This window comes from Bubalus bubalis, chromosome 4, assembly GCF_019923935.1.
Source record: "Bubalus bubalis isolate 160015118507 breed Murrah chromosome 4, NDDB_SH_1, whole genome shotgun sequence".
Lineage (NCBI taxonomy): Eukaryota > Metazoa > Chordata > Mammalia > Artiodactyla > Bovidae > Bubalus > Bubalus bubalis.
In genome coordinates this window covers 10,851,929-10,869,882 of record NC_059160.1, presented here as the reverse complement: position 1 = coordinate 10,869,882, position 17,954 = coordinate 10,851,929, and the positions used below count along the sequence as shown (strand labels likewise).

Here is a 17,954-nt window from a genome sequence, read left to right as displayed (position 1 = left end):
AGAATCCCAGGGACGGGGGAGCCTGGTGGGCTGCCGTCTAGGGGGTCACACAGAGTTGGATACGACTGAAGCAACTTAGCAGCAGCAGCAGTACAGATCTTATATTTTGTCAACATTCCCTGTCTCTTTTTCCTGTTACGGGTTATCTGAATGTTTTTCTTTTATTAGATATTTCTTAAGATCTTAAAACAGTCTGTATCATTGCTTTAAGTAGAAAACAATTATTTGGAAACCTTAATAAAACACTTTGGTTTGCAGCGACTATTAAGATACATAGTAGGAGTTAAAAGATACAAACTGATTTGTGGGAGAGGGAGAGGGTGGGAAGATTTGGGAGAATGGCATTGAAACATGTAAAATATCATGTATGAAACGAGTTGCCAGTCCAGGTTCGATGCACGATACTGGATGCTTGGGGCTGGTGCACTGGGACGACCCAGAGGGATGGTATGGGGAGGGAGGAGGGAGGAGGGTTCAGGATGGGGAACACATGTATACCTGTGGCGGATTCATTTTGATGTTTGGCAAAACTAATACAATTATGTAAAGTTTAAAAATAAAATAAAATTTAAAAAAAAGAAAAGATACAAACTGATTATGATATAAATAAATCCTGAGTTTGTAACTTACAGCCTGGTGAACATAGTATATATAATTCTGCATGATATATTTGAAAGTTGCCAAAAGAATAGGTCTTTAAAACAGGGGTACATGGTAGGTAAAACAGTTGGGTCCAGGTGGAGAAGTGGAGTTGGACTCGCACTGATCAGGGTACAAGTTAAAGTACCTCCTGAAGAGAATCGGAATAAAGTTGACTTGAGGAAGAGTTCAGAGGCGGGCAGTAAAGGTGGGCAGAGCGGCTCTGCTCTGCAGCGTCTTTCAGGGGCCCAGGTCTCTCCTGTCTTGTGCTGCCCCCTGGAGGTGTCTGCCATCATCACATTTCAAGTCCAGAGAGGAGGTGAGAGGAAGTCTGCAAGGAGAGGACCCGCCACCACCCCATTGCACACACAGCTGCTTCTCTCACTGCTCGGGCTCAGACTAGTCGTATGGCACACGAAGCTGTGGAGGAAACGAGAGATGTCACCTGCAGCTGTGCACCATGGACCCTGCTGGAATGTGAAGGCTTTAATAGTAGAAGAATGAGACGTACTGGCTGGGGGCGTGGTGCAGCATAAAGAGAGGGCAGAGCTGCTGTTCTTGCCACACAGGTGAAAGTAGGGTAACTGGGGGAGATAGAAAGGGAGCGTGCTTTTGACCTGAAATCTGAATACATGCATTCCTACTGTAAGTAAACTGAAGTTATGTTTTTTAAAGATTACCAAGGATAAGTCTGAGAAATATTTATTTTGGTATTTAGTTGAATGGTTGGAGTTAATGGGAGAATGTACTGGCAGGTAACAAACTTTAAAAAAGAAACTATGTGTTTATTTGACTGCATCACGTCTTAGTTGCAGCACTCAGGATATTCCGTTATAGCGCAGGGACTCTGGAGTTGGACTCTAGTTGTGTTGTGAGAGCTCAGTTGCCCCTGGGGCATGTGGCCTCTTAGTTCCCCGACCGGGATGGAACCAAGTCCCCTGCGTTGCAAGGTGGATTCTCAGTCATGGGCCACCCGGGATATCCTGGCGTGTAATGAACTGTACCCTAAAAAAATATTCTTCTGGTTTTAGGTTTTGTACATCTGTAAGTAGACATTTTCGGAGCTCTGCCGGCCACCCCCATGGCGTCCTCAACTACCGTGCCTCTAGGATTTCACTATGAAACGAAGTACGTGGTTCTCAGCTACTTGGGACTCCTCTCTCAGGAGAAGCTGCAGGAGCAGCCTGCTTCCTCACCCCAAGGTATCGTCTTTGGCTTGTGGTTGAATTAAGTAGTAATAATTAATGTGTGCCAAAATGTGGGTCTGAGCACTGTATAGCCATGGCTGTGAGTCTGAATAATGCTGTCAGCTCTTAAAGACTAACCCTTCACTCTGTCCCTTCCCAACCCCTGATCCATTCCCAGAAGCATGACTTTTAATTTTTTTTTAAGAACTTGATTTTTTTTCTTTTGGTTGCACCACTTGGTTTAAGAGATCTTAGTTCCCTAACCAGGGAACCTGTGCCCCTTGCAGTGGAAGCATGGATTCTTAACCCCTGGACCACCACGGGAGGCCCACAAGCTCAATATTTTGAATGATTGCCATTGGTAGAGGTAAAAAACATACTAAATACATGTAATAAATAGAACTACATCTGCCTTTAGAGATTTCCTACTTAACAGGATATAGATTAGAATTAAATAATTATTTTTGAAGTTTATAACAAGCTCTTAGAATTATGTTTTTTTCCAAGGATATTAAGTTTTTTTGATCGAAGTGTAGTTTATTTACAGTGCTGTGTTAGCTTCAGGTGTGCAGCAGTGATTCGGTTATAGACACGTCAGTTCTTTTTCAGACTCTTCCATCTTTTAGGTTGTTACGAAATACTGAGCAAAGTTCTCTGTGCTGTACAGCAGGTCCTTCTTTATCTATTCTTTATATAGTAGTGAGGATGTTAGATTTAAACAGGGGATTAATCTCTCAGACTTAGAGTTTTTAGCACAATTCTTTGTATTGTGGAGTTGTGTATATTTTAACTTGGCAGATGAAGCTTATTAGAGTCTGAATTAGTCTTCCTCATTAACATATAACATCATCTTCTTAAATATTCTCATCACAGATTTTACTGTAGCTATGGAGGTAGTTCTTATCTGCTGCTATTTTAGCTCAAGAAAGTTTCCTTTTGTGATTCAGAAAAGATGGGCTCCCGTAGCCATTCCAACTATAGGGATGACCAAAGATGTCTTAACAGAGCTTGTATATGCTGACATATAATTCGAGGGTGTGTTGTGTTTTAAACATTGAATCATATTTTGAATTCACTGAGCTCAGTAGCTGTTTACACAAAATTATATCAAAATAGCTTCAAAGACACCATAAAAGAAAATTTTTTTCCTACTAAAATTTAATTTATTATTTAAATAATATTTCAAATATTTAATTTATTATTTCACCAAACTCAGCAGCTATTTTACGTTGTGTTGTCTTCTGATATTACTCAATATTCACATAGTTTTTAAGAGCTTCCCAGGTGGCACTAGTAGTGAGGAATCCGCCTGCCAGTGCAGGAGATTCAAGAGACATGGGTTTGATCCCTGGGTCAGGAAGATTCCCCTGGAGAAGGAAATGGCAACCCACTCCAGTGTTCTTGCCTGGAGAATCCCATGGACAGAGGAGCCTGGCGGGCTGCCGTCTCTGGGGTCACAAAAAGTGGACACGACTGAGCACTCCTGCAGAGCTTTCAAATGGTTGTGCTAGCGGCTACAGTGACTATGGCGATCTTTTTCCCCCATTGTGTCATGTTTACATGCTTCTCTATCGTATCTCCATTATTGCATGTCTGAATGTTTCCGTCTTTTCAAACATTGATAGACTGCGACACAGTTTTTGGTTTACCATAGGACCCCTTTCATCCAGGTCCCTCACACTGGTAGTAGGGCTTTTACTGAAGAAGTCAAGGCAAGAAGGAATTCTAAACAAAGTGGTTGTTATAAGAAATTTCAATTAAAATGTTAATAAATGTACATTTACTTGGTAATTTTGCTGTATGGTAAGGCATTTTTCTTTCTGAATATGAATCTGCTGATTGGAATTCCAGGTCCTCTTTCTACCATAGGCTATACTTCCATACCTATTACGTGCACTTTAAAATTTATGCTTAAAGTGGAGTAAGCACATGGAAGCACTTGTAGTTCCAGTGAAGAGACGTTCTAGATTTTCATGATTTTTTCCCCTCTGATCTTTTACAGTTGTTTCTCTCACACCTAACTTGAGGTTGTATTTTTAAAAGCAGCTTCACAAAACATAATTTCGCTTTCAGCAAGCCTCACTACATATCATACTTCAGTGATATCTGTAACTTTAAGTCAATTGCACCATTTCAGTGACCAGTATAACTTTACGGTTATACTGTATACTGGTTTACTGGTTATATTGGACCTACCTGCCCCCACCCCGCCGACCTCAAATTGAAAGTGCAGAGTCCTAAGCACTGGACTGCCAGGAAGTCCCAGTATTCCCAATATAATAAATACGCTGGGAGAACGATACCTGACTCTTGGCAGGCACACGCCCTGTACACGGGTGCTGGGTGGCGTCTGCCATCTGTCTGCATGTGCTCAACCTGCAGTGGGTCTGGTAACTCAGCACATTTGTAGAGAGGGTAGTGAAGAGCCGTTCTGCATGTTGCTTCCCCCCTCCTCTAACGGTTATTTACCTTTGTAAATTGTCCAGAGTCAAACTGCAGAACCAAAAAGGAGCGAGCAGTCATGTGGCCGCTGCACCTGCCTAGTTATTTCATCGCCAGCCGTGGAGAGGGCTCGATCAGAGGAAGTTAGCCTTCAGTTTGTCATGCTGGGCACACACAGGGACGCTGGGGCTCCTGCAGCCCACCCCTCCCAGCCACCCACCCTTCCAGTTTACATGCAGTGAAAGCCATCCATTATTTCATGTAACACCTGATTAAGGTTATTGTCAATAGAATCTCAATTAGCGTAACAGGGATAGTAATTTTTCAGTGTTGACCTCAGCACCCCAGATTCGGCCAAGTGAGTAAGTCCCAGACAGACTAATTGGTCTTTTTTCATATAATCACTTCCTTTCTTTTGGCCATGCTGTGCGGCAGGTGGGTTCTCAGTTCCCAGATCAGGAATTGAACCCACACCCCCTGCATTGGAAATGCAGAGTCTTAACCACCTGCTCTCCAGGCTTGAAACATTAGAGTCATCCTTTAACTCTCATCTCTGCTTCCTTCCTCTTTCTTTTCCTCTTTCTTTGTCTACTATTATTAACTGTTACAGTTTTGTGACAGTTCTCCCATTTTCCTTTAAATCCTGCCTCAGGATTTGAAAGAAATGTCTCCTGACTTTTCTCCTTCTTTTCCTGTGTTTTCCATCATGTAATTTGAAGGCCACAGGCACGCTGCCCTTCCTCACATTACCTCTCACATCAGGAACCCACAGGTGCTCTTTTTCCCTCAGTCTACCCCACAGAAGACCCCGTTACCTGTTGTGTCTCCTGCTGCTGTTGCTGTAGACTGTCAGTGAGCCATTCTTATTCCTGTTAGTTTTTCACTTGAGCTGAGTTGCCCCTGTGACAGTTGTTCAGGTGCTGAGTCGTGTCTGACTCTCTGCAAGCCCATGGACCTCAGCACACTAGGCTTTCCTGTCCTTCACTACCTCCCGGAGTTGCTCAAACTCATGTCTGTTGAGTCAGTGATGCCATCTAACCATCTCATCATCTGTTAACCCATCTTCTCCTCATTCCCTCAGTCTTTCCCAGCATCACAGTCTTTTCCAGTGAGTTGGCTCTTTGTATCAGGTAGCCAAAGTATTGGAGCTTCAGCATCAGTCCTTGCAGTGAATATTCAGGGTTGATTTCCTTTAGGATTGACTGGTTTGATCCAAGGGACTCTGAAGAGTCTTCTCCAGCACCACAGTTCAAAAGCATCCATTCTTAAGCACTCAGCTTTCTTTATGGTCCATCTTTCACATCCGTACATGACTACTGGAAAAACAATAGCCTTGACTCAACAAAACTTCGTTGGTAAAGTGATGTCTCTGGTTTTTAATACGCTGTCTAGGTTTGTCATAGCTTTCCTTCCAAGGAGCAAGCATCTTTAATTTCACGGCTGCAGCACTGTCCGAAGTGATTTTGGAGCCCAAGAAAATAAAATCTGTCAGTGTTTCCACTTTTCCCTATCTGTTTGCCATGAAGTGGTGGGACCAGATGCCATGATCTTGGTTTTTTGAATGTTGAGTTTTAAGCCAGCTTTTTCACTCTCCTCTTTCATCCTCATCAAGAGACTTTAGTTCGTATACTTTTTGCCTTTAAGGTGGTGTTATCTGCATATCTGAGGTTGTTGATGTTTCTCGCAGCAATCTTGATTCCAGCCTGTGATTTATCCAGCCCAGGATTTCGCTTGAATTACTCTGCATATATTAAATAAGCAGGTGACAATATTCAGCCTTGTTGTACTCCTTTCCCAATTTTGAACCCATCTGTTGTTTCATGTCCAGTTCTAACTGTTGCTTCTTGACCTACATACAGATTTCTCAGGAGGCAGGTAAGGTGGTCTGGTATTCCCATCTCTTATAGTCAGTGAAGCAGAAGTGGATGTTTTTCTGGATTTCCTGTGATAGTGGTTCCTGATGATTCCCCAGACCTGCTTCCCTTTCTGTCTGAGGCATGAAGAAATTGCATCTAAGCAGGGCCATGAGACTGGTCCCAGCCGGTGAAACTCGGGTGCCGGGGCCTGTGTCACTGCCAGGCTGTGGCATTTAAGGGCCAGTGTGCCTTCTCCCCGTGCTTCCCTTGCCTGTGGTGTGTGTAGGCTGATTCAAGGGGGAGAGGTGTTCCTGAGGATGCAGTCTTGGGAGAGCACCGCCACCCTCAGGCGGGGCTGCTGAGTCACGGTAGGGCACAGTCTTCTTGCCTCCAGTCCCCAGATTAGATACGGTGCACACAGGAGGGGGGCACCTTTGGGTTAAGTTGCTGAAGCCACTGCTTTATTTATTATTGCAGCCTAGACTCCTGTCCTCATTAGTGTATCTGCCCTGTGTGCACATTAGGGTGACCAGCTGTCCAGTTTGCCCAGGCTTGAGTAAAACTGGGAAAGTCCCGGGCAAACTAGATGAGTTGGTTACTCAAATACATACATATGTTCCCATCTACCCAGATTCCACTTATTCACAATATTTTTTAACTGTAACAAACTTCATGGTCCACAAAAACCAGGCTTTTTCAAGCCCTGTGATTTATTAAGTTTGTAAAGACCTACGCATCTATATAAGCATGTGTTAATCTTTTTTTTTCCTTCTGCTTGAGCATAGAACTTTTTTCCTACCCAAATCTTGTAGGATCTGAGAGGTTTACCTGCTTTGATGTTTCTGTTTTGGTTATGAAATTTGGTTGTTACCCTTGTATTGTTTCCTTAAGCCCAAGAACACAGTATCGTATGCAAATGTGTGTGCTAACCTTTCGGGGGGAAAACGTGGGCTCTAATCGCTCTCTCTGCTGCCTTGCTCTCCAGTTTGTTATCTAAAGCCTGAGTAGAGCTCCCTTCTGCGCATGCTCTTATAAATAGAGCCTCTGCCGCGTGCAGTGGTGCAGTGTGGTTAGGGTTTGGTTCCAAGTTCATGAAGCAATAGGTGTTAGAAGAGGAGGCTAAAGAAGGTGGCCCTATCATTACTCAAGATTTCTGTCACATGAAATGTCTTTCATTTTTTCCTCAGTGAGTCATGTGCTGGGTACATAACTTCTCCTTAAATAGTTAACTCTGCTTTTCCAGAAGTTGTCAGCTCGACTGGACTCCATTAGTTCGTGTTGAATAAGTTCAACGTTATATATATTCTGACTAGCAGAAGTCCCGCTGATTTGTGTATGTGATCCCAAATAACAACTTGTTACGTTCAACTTTGCTTGTGTTAATACAGAGCACCTTGATGTTGTAGTCATTAATAGGGATTCAATAAGACATGTCTTAGGTTAGGAAGGAGAGTAGGTTCGTGTCTGCTAATTAGTAATGTGACTGTCGAATGCATGTTGTCGTGGTGCTGGCTGGATATTCATTCAGCTGTTAAAACACTAATCCCCCATTCTACTCACCCGTCCCCCTCTCAGCACACACTGTTCTCCTCCGGTCTCTGTGAGTCTCATTGGAGTGAAATCGCAGTGTCTGTCCTATCGTGTCCAGCTTGTTTTGCTTAGCGTCGTGTCTGTAAGGGTCACCTGTGTTGCAGCGTTTTTCAGACTATTACTCCTTTTTAAGGCTGACTCATGTTGCCTTGTATGTAGAAAGCTTGTTTTGTTTACCCATTCATCTGGCTGGTAGACATTGGGTTGTCTCTACTTTTGACGGTGGTGAGTAACGCAGTGATAGGAATCGGTGCATGAATGGTCTGAGTGTCAGCTTGCCATTCTCTTGGGCAGATAGCCAGCTGTGAAATGGCTGGGCCATCCTACGTTTAAGCGTTCTGAGGACATGCCAGCCTTTCCCCCCCAGTTGCTGCGTTATTTTACGGTCCCGTCAGCAGTGCACAGGGGTTCTGATTTCACCACACCCTCACCAACATTGCTGTTTTCTGCCCTTTTGTCGCAGTTCTCCTAATGAGTAAGAAGTGGTATCTCCTTGTGATAGCTCATTTCTTTTTATTGCTAAGTAATATTTCATTGTGTGGATGTATCACAGTTTATCCATTCACCTATTGAAGAACATCTTGGTTACTTCCAAGTTTTGGCAGTTACATATAAAACTGATAAACATTCTGTGCAGCTTTTGTATATATGTAAGTTTTTAACTCATTTGGAAAATACAAAGGAGCATGATTGCTAGGTCTTATGGTAAGAGTATGTTTAGCTTTGTTAGAAACTACTAAGCTGTGTTCTAAAGTGGCTGTACTATTCCCACCAGCCGTACATGAGGGTTCCTGTTTCTCTGCTTCTTTACCAAATCTGCTGTTCTTGTTTTAAAATATTCTTTACTGATCTGGCAGCACAGGGCCCTAGTTGGCTGCGTGCAGGAGTTGAGGCGTGTGGCATCTAGTTCCCTGACCCAGGATTGAACCCACGCCCCCTTCATTGGGGGCACAGACCCCTAGCCACCGGACTGCCAGAGCAGTCCCTGTTGTCCATATTTTTTTGCTTATAGCTATCCTGGTGGTGTGCAGTGGTAGCTCTCTGTGCTTTTAATTTGCAATATTATTGCCTGGAGAATCCCATGGATGGAGGAGACTGGTGGGCGACAGTCCACCCGGTCGCAAAGAGTCGGACACGACTGAGCGACTTCACTTTCTTTCACTTAATGTCTAAAGATGATGAACATCTTTTCATGTGCTTACTGGCCATTTGTATAATTGGAGAAATATTCATATACTTTGTCCATTTTAAAATTGGGTTATTTGTCTTTCTGTTGTTAAATTGTAAGAATTCTTTATAGCAGACCCTTATAAGAAAGAGAGATATAGATATATATAGTTCCGGATAGTGTCTTCCATTTTGTGCTTTGTCTTTTCTTGCACATGTAGAAGTTTTAAATTTTTATAGGATCTTGTTTATCTTTTCTTTGATTTCTAGTTTTTTGGTGTTATATGTAAGAAACAGTTGCCTAATCCAGGGTCACACACATTTTCACTGGTTTACTTCTAAGAGCTTTACACTTTTTAGCTCTTAAATTTAGATCTTTGATCCATTTTGAATTAATTTTTTTCTTACCATTTAGGAATTTTTAACAATTTAAAAAATTGAAGTTAGTTGATTGACAATGTTGTGCTAATTTCTGCTGTACAACAAAGTGAGTTAGTTACACATATATACATTATTTTTTTATGTTCTTTTCCATTATGATTTCTCCCAGGAGATTGGGTGTAGTTCCCTGTGCTGTACAGTAGCACCTTATTGTCTGTTGAATTCATTTTCTTATGTGAAGTGTGGGGTCCAGATTCATCCTTTTATGTGGGAATATCAAGTTGTTCCAGTGCCATTTGTTGTAAAAGCTATAGTTTTCTTCATTGAATATCTTTTTACCCTTATCAAAAATCAGTTGACCTTAAATATATGGGTTTATTTCTGGCTCTCAGATTCCACTTGTTTATATGTCAGTTCTTACACCTTTACCACATTATGTTGACTGCTTACAGCTTTGTAGGAAGTTTTGAAATTGTGAAGTATGAGTAATCCTTCAACCTTGTTCTTTTGCAAAATTGCTTTGACCATGTTCTGTCTTTTGCAGTTCTGTTTGAATTTCAGGACTGTCTTGTCCATTCCCAGAGGCAGTTGGAATTCTGATGGGATTGCACTGACTCCATAGGTCAGTTTGGGGAGTAGCACCATCTCAGCTCAGCTTTCAGGCCAATCTTGTGTGATCCCAGGTTCTGGTTCAGTTCCCTATTTCTGGGGATGTGCGCTTTTTAAGTTTCTTCTCGAGTCTTTCTATGAGGAACAGGAGATGTTTGATCCTGAGTACTATGAACCCGGACTTTGAGTGGGTGCTCACTTGACTTTCTTGTCTAGTCTGAACATCCTCATTCCTGTCAAAACAAAGATTATGGAGCACTGCCCCACACCTGCCGAACCAGGTGCTCCATGGGGCCTGGGAATCTGTATCTTTAATTATTGCTTCATTATTGTTTAATATTCTCTTGGTACTTCTAATGTGCCCCAGTTTGGGGAACCATAGATTTAGAAAACATTCTTGCTCTCAGAGGTCTAGGCCATACATAAAACTCTTCTAAGCTTGTTGATCTGATACTCATTTTGAGTGCATTCCGGGGCTGGAATATGATGGTTGCTGAGTCACCTCACCCTTTCTTTGACATTGAGGTGGGTGGGATTTAAGTGTGATAAAGTTTGTTTATCTTTGAAATATTTTTTTGGGTTTATAGTGCAGGATTTATGCTGCATTGGTCCTGTGTATAGCTCTTTTTTTTTGAAAGTCAGGGTGGAGTGCGGGTTGATTAAAAGAAAATCAGTGAATCTGTCTATGTCATGGGTTAGCTGAAGAAATAGCCTTTTGTATCCTGACAGCAGTAGACTTTTTACTGGTTTAGGTTTTCCACGTGGCTTATTATCAAGTATGACAACTTGTCGTGTGTAATTAGCATCACATTAGTCTCATGAGAATAGGTACGCCTTTAATCAGCTGCTTTTCTTTAATCTGACAGGATGAGGCGTATGGTAACCAAGACATTATTGTCATTTTCTTTGTGACATGGTGGTGGTATTGGGAGTGGTGTGATGGGTGTGGGGATGTGTATATGTTTTAGGCATGCAGATTTTCCTAAGAGGCAGATGGCAAATAAAGCATTCATATATTCCTTATTTTTAATTCATTATACTTCAGAAATTGTAATCATAAGTTTTTGAATTTAGTAATAATGTTTCTTATCAGAATATCTACTTTCTAATCTGATTTCTGTATAATGTATTTGTGCCTGGGCAAGTCATCTAAATTTACTAAGTCCCATATTCTTCGTATGAGATGGGTGGACTAACCTTGACCTTTTCGGATCTAAAGTTCTGTGATCCAGACGTTGGTGAAGCCCCTCATGAGCATGAGCTGGTGATTGAGGTCTTACTCTTGCCGTCCCTCCTCCGCGGTCTCCTCCGTCACAGGCTGGCACCGTAAATGTTCTCGTTACTGGCCTGTGTATGTGATTGGCCTGTGTTCTACTCTCTTCCAGTAAAGGACTACTCATTTTATTTATTTAACTTTTTAAAATATTTGAGGTAGCCTCAAAATATGCTGATAACTTTTACAAATCCCTCTGAATCTGTTAATAAGTTTCATTCTGTTGCCTTCTTTCTTGTGTCCCTTCTTCCCAGCAAGGTTGTCGGGTTATACGTTGTAATCCTTTGAGTCTTCATCACAGAGACAGTGACAGCTGTTGATGTCAAGTATTTGTGTGTTTTTTTAGTCTTTACTTGACATAAGTCTAGGACCAAGGGACTGGCTCAAATAGTTTGTAATCAGGTCAGACTAATGATGATAAACTACAAAATCATAGGTACAGGACAGTATATATTTAAGTATTAAACTGTGAGGCACAGATTAAATGATACACATGTTCAGTGTCAATGATACGTAAGTAGTCGGTGAAGTAGACTTAAATTGGTCCTTGCAGGGAGTTCCTTGTGGTCCAGTGGTGAGGACTTGGCGCTTTCACTCCTGAGGGCCTGGTTCAATCCCTGGTCAGGGAACTGAGATCCTGCAAGCCATTTGGCATCGCCAAAAAAAGAGAAATTGGTTCTTGCAGGGTGGACAGAATTAAATAACTAGGAAAAGGAAGAGTCCAGGTTAGGTAAAAATGTCTTTTTTTGTTAGTGAATAAATTGGCAGTGAGTTCCTACTGGGTGGGAAGAGGAATTAATTTTTTTTAATTTTGCACCATGTATCATTTAATGTGGCTTATAATTAGAACATAATGGAAGTAAATAAGTTGTAATGAAATCAGAATAGGAAGACTGTACGTTTCCATAGTGGGAGCAGTGGATCACAGGTACGTTGTCTGTAGGGTCCTGTGCAGTCATCTCAGCGTTGAGCAGTGAACTTGATTCTGAGGCAAAGCCAAAGCAAAGTGGAGGTGGGCAGTAGCTCCCCCTGTCCATGGGAGTGTGCTCCAGGATTCTCGGGTGGTGCCGCCCACCACCAGACGCTGCGTGTTCTGTACTAATGGGTAAGGGTGGCTTACATGGTCTGGACATGCTGGCTATGACTCAGGTCTCAGGACCCCACCAGATTTCATCACACTAGACAGAATGGTGTGCAGTGTAAAATTAATGAATTTTGTTTCTAAAATTTTCTGTGCAGTATTTGGGACCGTGGCTGATGCGGTTAGCTGAAACCACAAAGGGAACTACTATATTTAGTTCCCAGAAGAAGCTATGCTATTTTAAGGGGAATGTTATTCTTTAAGAGAATTGTTTTTCACGTAGAGCTTTATTACATAGGACACAAAGAAATGCAGTAGAAACTGTCAATATCAAATACAGTGTTACATTTCAAAACTCTTGTCTTTTTGTGGAATTCTGGATAAAAGCTAAGGAAATGACACTAAAGTGCACTCAGTTGAAACAGATAGTTGATACTGTCTGGGGATTTTTCTGATGATCCAGCTTAATTTAAGGATAAATTCTAGAATGTGTGGAATGGAGGGACTGCCTCTTATGTGAGGAAACCTTATAAAAAGTTTACCTGGCAGGCTGTATTGACTGGCAAGAGTCTGTTTCTGCGTAAGGACAGGTCAGGAGCAAGCTAGCAGATGTTGAGTTTGAGATGATTTTGCATAACTTAAAGGGCTGACTCAAGCTTTTCAGCCTGGTGTTTACCCTGCTTCTGTTGTGGAATTATGTTTGAAGAATTTTTCTTAAAAGCACTGTGTTCGCTGTGGCAGTGACTGACCAAAATTCTTACATTGTTGAGCATGGCAGAGATTATTTGAGCCTGGAGAAAGTTTGAAGTCAAGTCCCTTAGAGATAGGTCACGTTGGGAAAGGCAGAACACCAGGGACCTTCTGATATTTAGGACTGTAGCTTCCTGGTGAAATGTCTCAGACGAATTTATTGTGAAAGGTACCCTTAGAGTTAAAAAGTTAACTTCTCTTCTGCATTTTTTGATATAAATTAATTAAATTCTGTTGGACTTGTGTTCAGGAAAAGATACATTTTAGTTTTAGATCAATTGATATTAAGCCCTAGGCTGTTCTCTGTTGCAGCAGTTGGAGAACAAGGGTAACTGCTGGTGTTAAAACAGATGCTTTGGCTTTATGTAAACTGAAGGTTATTCCTGCTGGTCCAGACTTTGAGTGTACTGAAAGCAGGTTCTGTATGAACATCGTTAATTAGGAATCCATGGTGAGCTGATTCTGTGCACACTGTGCAATGTTAACAACGTTTAGAGATTCGGAAGGGGTGGTGAGTGGGGTCATTGTCTATAGAGCTTTTTTTTTTTTCTTTTTCTTTTTTTTCCTTTTTTTTTCAGTCTTTATAAATTTTATTTTATTTTTAAACTTTACATAATTGTATTAGTTTTGCCAAATATCAAAATGAATCCGCCACAGGTATACATGTGTTTTTTAAGTGATGTTGATTTGTTGGCTGTGCTGGGTCTTTGGTGCCTTGAGTGGGCTTTTCTCTAGCTGCGGTGAGCTGCTCTCCAGTCGCGGTGCTCAGGCTCCTCGCCGCAGAGCACCGGCTCTAGGTGCAGGCTCAGCACTTGCGGCGCGCGGACTCAGCTGCTCTGCAGCACGTGGCATCCTCCTGGACCAAGGATTTAACTCACGTCCCCTGCATTGGCAGGCGGACTCTTAACCCCTGGACCACAAGAGAAGCCCTCTATTGAGCATTTTTGATGTGGTGAAACTTAACTTGCTTATCTCTTTGCCCTTGACAGCTTCCCTTTGTGGCAGGTATTGTTTCCCTGTTTCAGTAACAGACAGGTTCAGGAAGGCTGTTTTCCTTGCCTGAGGTCCTGGGTAATGAACTGGAGTGCTTGGCAGGAAAGCTTTCCTTCCCTTCTATTGAGATGCCTTCCAGAAAGCCAGAAGGAAGAGAGAATTTCTTCGAAAGAAATGATTGACCCACAATAATTTTCTGATTTGTTTGCCTTATTTTAATAATGTTGCATATATTCTGGAAGTCACTTTACTGACTAGTGTAATTATATTAGTGCCATTGTAGAGCCATCTGAACTACAAATTACTTTAAAAAGGAAAGCCTGTTTTAATTATAAGCAACTTTAATTTATTATAAGTCTGTCTGTAAATGAACTAAGCTAGTCCCTGACATACAAACGCTGTCTGATGGCACTTAGGTAAAGTACTTCGAGTAGTCAGAATTCTATAGTGAAAGCACAGTGATGGTTGTCAAGGGCTGAAGAGAGGAGGTCATGGAGAGTTACTGTGGAATGGGTCTGAAGTTTCCGTTTTACAAAATGAGTTCTGGAGTGTATGGCACTGATGGCTGCGCAGCGTTATGGATGTATTTAATACCACTGAACTGCACACTTAAAAATGGTAGAGACGGGGAAATTTGTTAGGTGTATTTTACCAGGAGAAAACAAAAAGCCCATACGCCGAGATGGATTTTTATGCTTGACGAGAATTTATAAAGATTACCCTCCTCATAGGATACATTGTCTTGAAATTTTGCATAAGATTGTTTTTGTTTTATGTAATTTAAAAACTTAACCAGCTTTATTAAGAATCATTAACAAAAATTGCATGTATTTAAGGTGTACAGTGTGATGGTTTCATATAAACATTGATTGTGAAGTGATCGCCACAAGCAGGCTAATCGGCATTCTTTTTTTTTTATCATCCCCACCCCTCTCCCTTCTGGTAGCTACCTGTTTGTTCTCTATGAGTCTGTTTCTGTTTTGTTATATTTGTTCACTTGTTTTGTTTTTTAGATTCCATATATAAGTGAAATCATATGGTATTTGTCTTTGTCTGACTTATTGCACTTAGCATGATATCCTCTAGGCCCATCCATGTTGTCACAGACGGCAGGATTTCATTCTTTTTAGTGGCTAAACAGTTCAGTTAGGTTCAGTTCAAAGAGTCTGAAAGAGTCGCAAAGAGGTGGACACGACTGAGCGACTGAGCTGAACTGATACGCACACACCCATGCTCAGTGCAGCACTATTGACAGTAATTAAGCATGGGAACACCCTAAGTGTCCATCAGCAGACGAAGCAATGGATAAAGAAGGTGTGGCGCACACGCATGACGGAATACTGTTCAGCCTTTCATACGGTTCATGGGCTTCTCAAGGCAAGAACACTAAAGTGGATGAGATGGTTGGATGGCATCACCGACTCAATAGACATGAGTTTGAGTAAACTCAGGGAGTTGGTGATAGACAGGGAGGCCTTGGGACCCATGGGGTCGCAAAGAGTCGGACACGACTGAGCGACTGAACTGAACTGTTCAGCCACTAAAAAAGAATGAAATCCTGCCATCTGTGACAACATGGATGGGCCTAGAGGGTATTATGCTAAGTGAAGGAAGTCAGACAAAGACAAATACCGTATGATTTCACTTATATATGGAATCTAAAAAACAAAACAAATGAACAAATGTAACAAAACAGAAACAGACTCATCCAACCATCTCATCCGTTTCAGTATTTATAGTCTGACTCTCACATCCATACGTGACCACTGGAAAAACCATAGCTTTGACCAGACAGACCTTTGTTGGCAAAGTAATGTCTGCTTTTTAATTAAATGCTGTCTAGGTTGGTCATAGCTTTTCTTCCAAGGAGCAAGTGTCTTTTAATTTCATGGGTGCAGTCACCATCTGCAGTGATTTTGGAGCCCAAGAAAATAAAGTCTGTCACTGTTTCCATTGTTTCTCTATTTGCCATGAAGTGATGGGACCGGATGCCATGATCTTAGTTTTCTGAATGTTCTGTTTTAAGCCAACTTTTTCCACTCTCCTCTTTCACTTTCATCAAGAGGCTCTTTAGTTCTTCTTTGCTTTTTGCCATAAAGGTGGTGTCATCTCTATATCTGAGGTTATTGATATTTCTCCTAGCAATCTTGATTCCAGCTTGTGCTTCATCCAGCCCAGCATTGCTCATGATGTACTCATAAGCAGGGTGACAATATACAGCCTTGACGTATTCCTTTTCCTGTTTGGAACCAGTCTGTTGTTCCTTGTCCAGTTCTAACTGTTGCTTCTTGACCTGCATACAGATTTCTCAGGAGGCAGGTCAGGTGGTCTGGTATTCCCATCTCTTTAAGAATTTTCCACAGTTTGTTGTGATCCACACAGTCAAAGGCTTTGGTGTAGTCAATAAAGCAGAACTGGATGTTTTTCTGGAACTCTCTTGCTTTTCTGATGATCCAACGGATGTTGACAATTTGATCTCTGGTTCCTCTGCCTTTTCTAAATCCAGCTTGAACATCTGGAAGTTCACAGTTCACGTACTGTTGAAGCCTGGCTTGGAGAATTTTGAGCATTACTTTACTAGCGTGTGAGATGAGTGCAATTGTGTGGTAGTTTGAGCATTCTTTGGCATTGCCTTTCTTTGGGATTGGAATGAAAACTGACCTTTTCCAGTCCTGTGGCCACTGCTGAGTTTTCCAAATTTGCTGGTATATTGAGTGCAGCACTTTCACAATATCTTTCAGGATTTGAAATAGCTCAGCTGGAATTCCATTCCCTCCACTAGCTTTGTTCATAGTGATGCTTGCTAAGGACCACTTGACTTCACATTCCAGGGTGTCAGGCTCTAGCTGAGTGATCTCACTATCGTGGTTATCTGGGTCATGAAGATCTTTTTTGTATAGTTCTTCTGTGTATTCTTGCCACCTCTTCTTAATATCTTTTGCTTCTCTCAGGTCCATACCATTTCTGTCCTTTATTGTGGCCCTCTTTGCATGAAATGTTCTCTTGATATCTCTAATTTTCTTGAAGAGATCTCTAGTCTTTCCCATTCTATTATTTTCATCTATTTCTTCATATTGATCACTGAGGAAGGCTTTCTTATCTCTCCTTGCTGTTCTTTGGAACTCTGCATTCAAATGGGTATAGCTTTCCTTTTCTCCTTTCCATTTTGCTTCTCTTCTTTTCTCAGCTATTTGTATCTCCTCAGGCAATCATTTTGCCTTTTTGCATTTCTTTTTCTTTGGGGGAGGTGTGTGTGTGTGTGTGTGTGTGTGTGTGTGTGTGTGCGCGCGCGCGTGTGCCTGTAAATTCTCCAGGCCAAAATACTGGAGTGGGTAGCCTTTCTCCAGGGGATCTTCCCAACCCAGGGATCGAACCGGGGTCTCCCACATTGCAGGCCTATTCTTTACCAGCTGAGCCACAAGGGAAGCCATATATATATATACACACACACTTACATCTTTTTGAATTATTTCCTTCGGCATGATATCTGGAAGTAGAATTGTTGGATACTGTGGAGGTCTGTTTCTAACTTTTTGAGGAGCCTCTGTATTGGTTTCCGTGTTGACTGTATCAGTTAAACAGCCACATGTGTCATCTCCATTTTCACGGCAGTGTACCACCTTGCCAGTGTTTGTTATTTCCTGCCTCTTTGGTAATAGACGCTTCGACAGGTGTGAGGCGATAATCTCAATGTGGCTTTGACTTGCATTTTCCTGGTAATTAGTGATGTTGAACATCTTTTCCTGTGCCTGGTGGCATCTTTGTGTCTTCTTTGGAAATACCTATTGAGGTCCTCTGCCCAATTTAAATTGAGGCTTTTCTGTTTGGTTTTTTTTTTTAATGTCCAGCTGTATGTGTTCTTTATATATGCCAGATGTTATTGTTTGCAAATATCTTCTATTCATTAGGCTGCCTTTATACTTTGCACATGGTTTTTTTCACTATGCGAAGGCTTTTTAGTTTGATGAAGTCCCATTTGTTCATTT

The 17,954-nt window shown here is 41.7% G+C and overlaps 1 protein-coding gene across 11 annotated transcripts in view; it reads left to right on the top strand.

Moving 5' to 3' along the window:
• Window positions 1-17,954, top strand: part of BCL2L13 (BCL2 like 13) — a 51,083-nt gene that overhangs the window by 7,025 nt on the left and 26,104 nt on the right. For all 11 annotated transcript variants that reach the window (XM_006071422.4, XM_044940898.2, XM_006071420.4 and 8 more), the window contains exon 2: window positions 1,671-1,841. In XM_006071422.4, coding sequence (XP_006071484.1) covers window positions 1,721-1,841 — 121 coding nt within the window. In that variant the 5' untranslated portion in view covers window positions 1,671-1,720. The remainder of the gene's footprint in view (window positions 1-1,670; window positions 1,842-17,954) is intronic.